Consider the following 7,500-nt stretch of genomic DNA (forward strand, 5'->3'; position numbering starts at 1 on the left):
AATCGGTTAACCACCTTCACTACTCAATTTTCCATATAACTATCTCAGCATTTCGTGCGTTTATTTTAGTGGTGAATTGTTGCGCGTCATGGTTGTCATGGTGAAAGGTTAATGGGGCGGGGCAAGACGCAGCATAGCGGTGACTAATTGGAGCCCCAGCAATGGCATGTCCGTGCTGCCGCTACAATTAGACGTCAGGAAGCGTGAACATACCAAGAGACGGGAAGCGTTTGGGTGAAGACACTTATACTTCACTTTACTTCATATGAGATCTCAATATCAATACACGGAAGGCATCTCTCTCTCTCTCTCTCTCTCTCTCTCTCTCTCTCTCTCTCTGGCCGGCTAAGAAAATTTAATATATTTTGTACCAGCGTGCAATATCAGCTTGTTACCAAGTTAATATTGCTTGGTCAATAAACTTTTCCTTCATCATCTTGCTTCCTCTTCCACCTTTACTCTCTCCCACCTCCCTTCTCCCTCTCTCTCTTCCTCTTCCTGTAGTTCGCAATCCCTTCTCGGAAAACTGCACTTCTCCATCCCACGCCACGCCCGGAAAAAGAAGAAAAAAAGGAGAGGCCGTATAAACTGCTCAAACATCCATAGCAAGAGTTGATAAGAGTGTGAAAGTGAAAACTGCCCTCTCATTCTGCTCTCCGCTTGCAAGACACACAGGGGATGGAGAAGGAGGAGGAGGAGGAGGAGGAGGAGGAGGAAGGGGAGGGTAAGATTACGCCTCCACACCCCCGTTTTTTTGCCCCTCACGTGCACCAAAATGAGCGTAGTTAAGCACAAAATTGCTCTCGTTAATCCCCGCCCCCGCAGCGCCTCAGGTAGGGTCAGGAGACGGGGCCAGGTGGAGGGGCGGCATCCATGGCTTATGACGGAGGCGCTGAGGGTGTCTTTGCCAGGGGAGGAAGATGGGTTATATATTTATCGTAATATCACCTTGTCACAATGCTCCCTTGTATTCTGGATGTATTTCAGTCACACCGTACATTTTTTTCCAGTTGCTCAGTCGACATAGTTAAAAATTATGTGTTTGGGTGTATTTTGTCTTTTTACGAGTGTTATTACCTCATCATTCAACAGTTTTCATATCACAAGTTATAGCTACAGAACGATAGCAGAGGTGGTAAAGAAAACGGGTGTGGCTGAGAGCAAGAGAAAACGTGAAGTAGGAGCAGTGGGGAGGAGGAAGCGAGTGGCGGGGACGGGACATGCTGGAGGGTGGATAGAGGCAGAGGAGAGGCAGGAGACCGGTGGCATTGTAGGTCGTGGAGGTTTATTGGTAAAGTTAAAGTGTTTCCTAATCACACCTCCTTGACAGGTGATATTGCGATGCACTGGGTGACCTGCGGCGGGAGGTGAGTTTGTACGGAAGAGGAGGAGGAGGAGGAGGACGAGGAGGAGGAGGAGTGTTACGTGGGATGTGATTGCTTCTTGACTTCGATGAGTTGTCTTTGTCTTTCATATCCGTGTTTGTGTGTGTGTGTGTGTGTGTGTGTGTGTGTGTGTGTGTGTGTGTGTCGCTTTCTTGTTGCCAGTAAGCGGGTGGGAGGGAATGGCTTCACTTTCAGAACTACACAGGGAAAGGAAAACGGAAGAATGGAAAGATGGGGAAAAAATACTTTACCAAACTCTCTCTCGCGTCTCAGGAAATGTGCGAGGGGAAAAAAAAAGTCATGAATACAAATATGAATAAATAAAAATATGTATAACTTGTGGCCCCGTGGGGAAACAAAACCAAGAGAAAAAAAACATACACACGAACATACAACTAACCAGTCTTGTTCTGTGTTGAGATATACGATAAAAAGAAAAAAGAAAAAAAAACACGGTATGATTTGAAATGTAGATTATGAGAAGTAGAAATGAAAACAACTAAACTTCTTTCACTTCCTTCATTTATTCATTTCTTTAATTCTCTCTCTCTCTCTCTCTCTCTCTCTCTCTCTCTCTCTCTCTCTCTCTCTTTACATCCTCATCTGACCCAATTTGCTTACTTCCTCCTTCGTTTCCTTCCTCATCTCTCTCTCTTCTTTGTCGTTTTCTCACCTTCTTTACTTCCTCGTTCTCTTGTTCCTTTTGTAGCTTTACTCCTCCTCGTTTCCTTCTCAGCCTTCATTCACCTCCGTGTGTGTGTGTGTGTGTGTGTGTGTGTGTGTGTGTGTGTGTGTGTGTGTGCGCTGATCCGGTCTTTTTTTCTGTTATTCCTCAGGGTCCAATTTCTTTCGACTGTCCAGATCGAGTAGGGGTGACCGCCTTCCACCAGGTGCAAGGTAAGGAAGGCCACAGGTGTAGTAGTAGTAGTAGTAGTAGTAGTAGTAGTAGTAGTAGTAGTAGTAATAGTAGTAGTAGTAATAGTAGTAGTAGTAGTAGTAATTGTAGTAATCGTAGTAGTAGTAGTAGTAGTAGTAGTAGTAGTTGTAGTTTTTATGTAGGAGGGATAGCTGGCCAAGAGCAACAAAATATAGAAAACAAAAGGCCCACTAGGTTGCCAGTTTCCTAAAAGACATGAGAGTTATTCAGGGACAAATATCTTGACACCTCTCTCTTAAAAGAAGTCAAGTCAAAAGAAGATGGAAATACAGAAGCAGGAAGGGAGTTACAGAGTTTACCAGTGAAAGGTATGAATGACTGAGAATACCTGTTAACTCTTGCATTAGGGAGTTGGACAGAATAAGGGGTGCAAGGAAGAAGTAATATTTGTAACACTTTTGTTTTAGTTTTCCTTGTCTTGGTTTCGTCATCGCAGTTGTGGTGTTTGTGAAAGTAATAGTAGTAGTAGTAGTAGTAGTAGTAGTAGTAGTAGTAGTAGTAGTAGCAGTAATAGTAGTAATGCCTTCTTTTTAGTCTTACCGTGTTTCCTCTACCATTCGAAGACAGTAATTGAATACCTTACGATTAATTACTCACGTATCACCTGTCTCTCTCTCTCTCTCAAGGATGAACACGTCACGAGGGAAGGTGACTGAACGAGGCTGAGATGAGAACATAGTGGTGACTTAAACAACCTTACACAGTCTGCCTCTTCCGGACATACCTTCGTGATATTATAGACGTTTTGCATAGGTATTCCTCAACACACACACACACACACACACACACTCAGCTTGGAAAGATGGTGCGATTACATCAATTTAGAAGAAAAAAGAGAGAAAAAAACGAGAAAGTAGATAAAAGAAAATAGATAGAAAATAGATAAAAGAAGGAATAGATATTATACATGAGATAGATAAAATAGATGAAAATAGATAAAAATAGAAAAAAAATAGATAAAATAAATAAAAGACAATAGATCAAAAGAAAAGAAAATACTAAGATTGCGTAACGTACCCCAATCTGATCAGAGAGAGAGAGAGAGAGAGAGAGAGAGAGAGAGAGAGAGAGAGAGAGAGAGAGAGAGAGAGAGAGAGAGAGAGAGAGTAGAAACTAGATTGTCACTGGTTTCGAAACGTGTCTGACATACTTTAGAGCTAAACTGTTTTCAGAAGAAGAAATGCGTTGGTGTTTTAGAGAGAGAGAGAGAGAGAGAGACAGAGAGTTTACAGTAATTAGAAGTCAGAGATAAACGATCTCTAAACTGTTGTCTCACATAGTTCAATTGGTATCGGGTTTGTGAGTGAAGCAACAGCCCCTCTTCTCTCTCTCTCTCTCTCTCTCTCTCTCCCATCTCTTCCTCCCATTTCTTTATCACGTACCATCTTTCCTTATCTTATCTTTGCCTTCTCATCCTTCTTATCGTGTTTTTTTTCCTTATTTTTTTTCTTATCTTCCCTCTCTCTTGCTGTGATCTCTTCCTGTTCCTTCATTCCTCTCCACTCATCGTTTTTCTCTCCCCCTCTTTTTTCATTGGTATTTCCTCCGCCTTACCTTATTTTCTCTCCCTATCAAGCTTTTTCCCTTATCTCTCACGTACCATCTGTAAAAATAATGAGGACGGTGATGCTCTTAATCTCTTCCTTTTCCTCCTTCCTTAATCTCTTCTTTCCTCTCTTATTCCCATTTTTCATCCTTTACCTACCGTTCTGTGCCTCCTTTTCTCTTCTTACCTCCCTCTCCTTTCTTTATTCTTTATTTCCTTGTTCCTTTCTTCATGTTCTCTGTTTTTCTCCTCTTCCTTTCCTTCACTTCTTTCTATTGTTTTATCTCCTCTTCCTGTGTTTCTTTTTGTCTTTTTCATCAGTGTGTTTTATTCAGTTTTCTCTCATGTCTCTCTTTCTCTTCTGCTTGTCTCTCTCTATCTGTCCACTTCCTTTTCTCTTCCCAGTTTCTTGTGTTTTTTCTCTCCTCGTCTCCTTTCTCTTCCTATTTCTGTCCTCTTTCCTCGTGCCCTCCCTCCTTCTCTTCCTCCTCCTCCTCCTCCCACTTCTCTTCCTCCTCCTCCTTCTCTTCCTCCTACTCCTTCTCCTCCTCCTCCTCATTCTCCTTCTCGTCCTCCTCCCAGCACAGTTAAAGCGAGGGATCAAGAGGGCAATCATACCTGAGCGATGATTAAGAGGAACAGGTAAAGGTGACAGCCATTTCTCTCTCTCTCTCTCTCTCTCTCTCTCTCTCTCTCTCTCTCTCTCTCTCTCTCTCTCTCTCTCTCTCTCTCTCTCTCTGGTATATATATCGTAAATTGTACAAGAAACAGATCGGAAATGAGAAAAAGGAGGAGGAGGAGGAGGAGGAGAAGGAGGAGGAGGAGATCAGAAGATTAATGGCCAGTGTCTTCACTATTTTAACCCCCAACATAAGTTTCTAAAGCTGCATAAAATCACCAAATAGTAAGCAGAATGAATATGGAAACGCGTCATGGTACTGAAGGGGTTAAAGGAAAAGAGGTAGCCAAAAGTCACGGATAAATGTCTTAACAATCTTGGGAATTTCAGTTAGAGTAAAGTGAAGTAAAGCTAAGTAAAGTAAGGAAGCAGATTTAACCCCTTCAGTACCATGACGTGTTTTCATATTTTTTCTGCTTACTATTTTGGGATCTTATATAGCATTAGAAACTTACGTGGCGATTAAAATAACGAAGACTCTGTGAATTAATCTTCTGACCTCCATAAAACCTTCCTAATGTAAATAAAATTGTCTAATCATACCCAAAGTCGTGGTAAAAATGCGTCCCACTACTGAAGAAGTTAATGAGTCACTTATCCACCTGGTTAATCATTTACTCATCTAAATATATCTTTACTAATTCCAAGCTTATTGAAGGAAACACGAAGCCCACCATATCCTTCCATTCCTTCTCATCCTAATCCTAATCCTTATAATCCAGTATCCTATTCTAGTACTCCTTCACACCTTGAGTCCTTCGTGATCCTTCCCTCCTGAGCAGCCAAAGAGTCCACTTGTAGAGCTCTGGGCTGTGACGGTCAGATTACGCCCGGAGCCTTTTATCCATCCGGACCTGTCCCTGCTTTAAGAGGAGGAGGAGGAGGAGGAGGAGGAAGAGGAGGAGGAGGAGGAGGAGGTGGTAGGGGAAATATAAGAGGAAGAGAAGCAGGAGGGAAAGAAGCAGCAGGCGGAAAAGGAAGATTGGGAGAAAGAAGAGAGAAGGAAGAAGAGGATGGAGAGAAGTAAAAGGAAGAGAAGGAATGGGGAGAGAAGGAAGAGGCAGAGAAGGAAGATAGGGAGAAAGAAAAGAGGAGGAAAAGAAGGAGTGGGAGAAGGAGAGAGAGAGAGAGAGAGAGAGAGAGAGAGAGAGAGAGAGAGAGAGAGAGAGAGAGAGAGAGAGAGAGAGAGAGAGAGAGAGAGAGAGAGAGAGAGAGAGAGAGAGAGAGAGAGAGAGAGAGAGAGAAGAAAGAAAAGAGAAGAAAAGGAAGAAAAGAAAGAAGAGGAGAAGGAGGAGGAGGAGGAGGAGGAAGAAGAAGAGGAAGATGAAAGAATCACATTTCCATTCATCCTCTTTCAATGTATTACACACTAATCCGTCTCGTGTGTGTGTGTGTGTGTGTGTGTGTGTGTGTGTGTGTGTGTGTGTGTGTGTGTGTCTGTCTGTCTATATATATATCTCTGTCTGTGTGTCTATCTATCTATCTGCCTATCCCTCTATGCGTCTATAGGGGCAGGAAGCTTGAGAAACACAAGCCAACTATCACCAATTATCTCATTTACCTGGTTTTGGGAGTTACCTGACCCCCTAAGACCTGATGGCGTGGCTGCAGAAGGGCTGTGGGACGCTGTGGGAAAGATAACAAGGAGATGATGCTGTGAAGAGGCGATGCTGTGAAGGGAAACCAGGAGGATGTTATGGAATTGCTGTGAAGTTTGATGTGTTAGTGAGGCTGTGGGTGTTTGTTGAGGAGTAATATGTGGTGTGAGGAGATGAGGAGATGAGGAGGAGAAGATGGAGATTATTAAGATGTTGCGGAGATGAGATGACGAAACGAATTGTAGGAGGAGGAGGAGGAGGAGGAGGAGGAGGAGGAGGAGGAGGAGGAGGAGTAGATGAAAGTGTTAGAAGTTGTAGATTAAACTTATGTGATGTTGCTTTGTAAGAGAGAGAGAGAGAGAGAGAGAGAGAGAGAGAGAGAGAGAGAGAGAGAGAGAGAGAGAGAGAGAGAGAGAGAGAGAGAGAGAGAGAATTTTGCATCACTGAAGAAAGACGAACATCTTTTTGATTCTGCATGTGAAGCGCAAAATGTACCCAGAGAGAGAGAGAGAGAGAGAGAGAGAGAGAGAGAGAGAGAGAGAGAGAGAGAGAGAGAGAGAGAGAGAGAGAGAGAGATTAGATTTTTGTAAATTTCTTTCATGTGTGTGTGTATTTTTCTTACTTTTCTGTCGAAGGCAAGATATCTTTTTCCTTAATTTCTTTCTTCCTTTTTCCTTTATTTTTTCATTCTCTTTCGTCTCTCTTTTTTTTACATGAATCTTCCTTTATGAATATTTTTTTCCTCTGTTATTTTCCTTCTATTTCATATTTTTTTCATTTTCTTTCAATTTCGGTCACTTTTATTTCTTTTTGCCTTCCATTCTTGTTTTCTTCATCTCACTCTTCACTTGTTTCTTTTTTTCTTTTCCTATTTTCTCCTTTCATTTTCTATTTCTCTCTTTTTCCCTCACTTTACATGCTTACTTTCCACCATCTCATTCTTTCCTCCTTTTCATCTCCTTTCCCACTTCTATCTCCAATATATCTCGTTTTTATCCTTTCTTTCTTCTCTTTCAACTCTCCTGTTTTCTTTTCTTGCATCATTTTTCCTCACCTTTCATCTTTGCTTAGCTTTCATGTAAGTTCTTTAATTTTTCTTCGTTTATTTTTTCTTTTAATCTTCCAGTGCATCTTCATTATCAGTCACCTCTCTTATACTTTCCTTTCAGTTTCTTGCTCTTCTATCGTTTGGTGTTCTTTGTCTTTATTTCTTTCTCTCACCTCAATGATATTTCACTGCTTTCATCTTTCTTCCTACTTTCCTTTTTTTTCCTTTTATACCTTGCACTTCATCTTATCCTTCACTATCTGTCATCTTTCTTCCAATTTCTCCATCGTATGTTCCACCTTCCATC

General features: G+C 41.8%; 1 protein-coding gene across 1 annotated transcript in view; it reads left to right on the top strand.

Annotated features, from left to right (window-relative positions):
• LOC123513016 overlaps positions 1–7,500 on the top strand; it is a 120,476-nt gene that overhangs the window by 86,233 nt on the left and 26,743 nt on the right. The window contains 1 exon segment of the mRNA XM_045269825.1: positions 2,222–2,282. Coding sequence (XP_045125760.1) covers positions 2,222–2,282 — 61 coding nt within the window.

The sequence above is a fragment of the Portunus trituberculatus genome, chromosome 35 (assembly GCF_017591435.1).
Source record: "Portunus trituberculatus isolate SZX2019 chromosome 35, ASM1759143v1, whole genome shotgun sequence".
NCBI lineage: Eukaryota > Metazoa > Arthropoda > Malacostraca > Decapoda > Portunidae > Portunus > Portunus trituberculatus.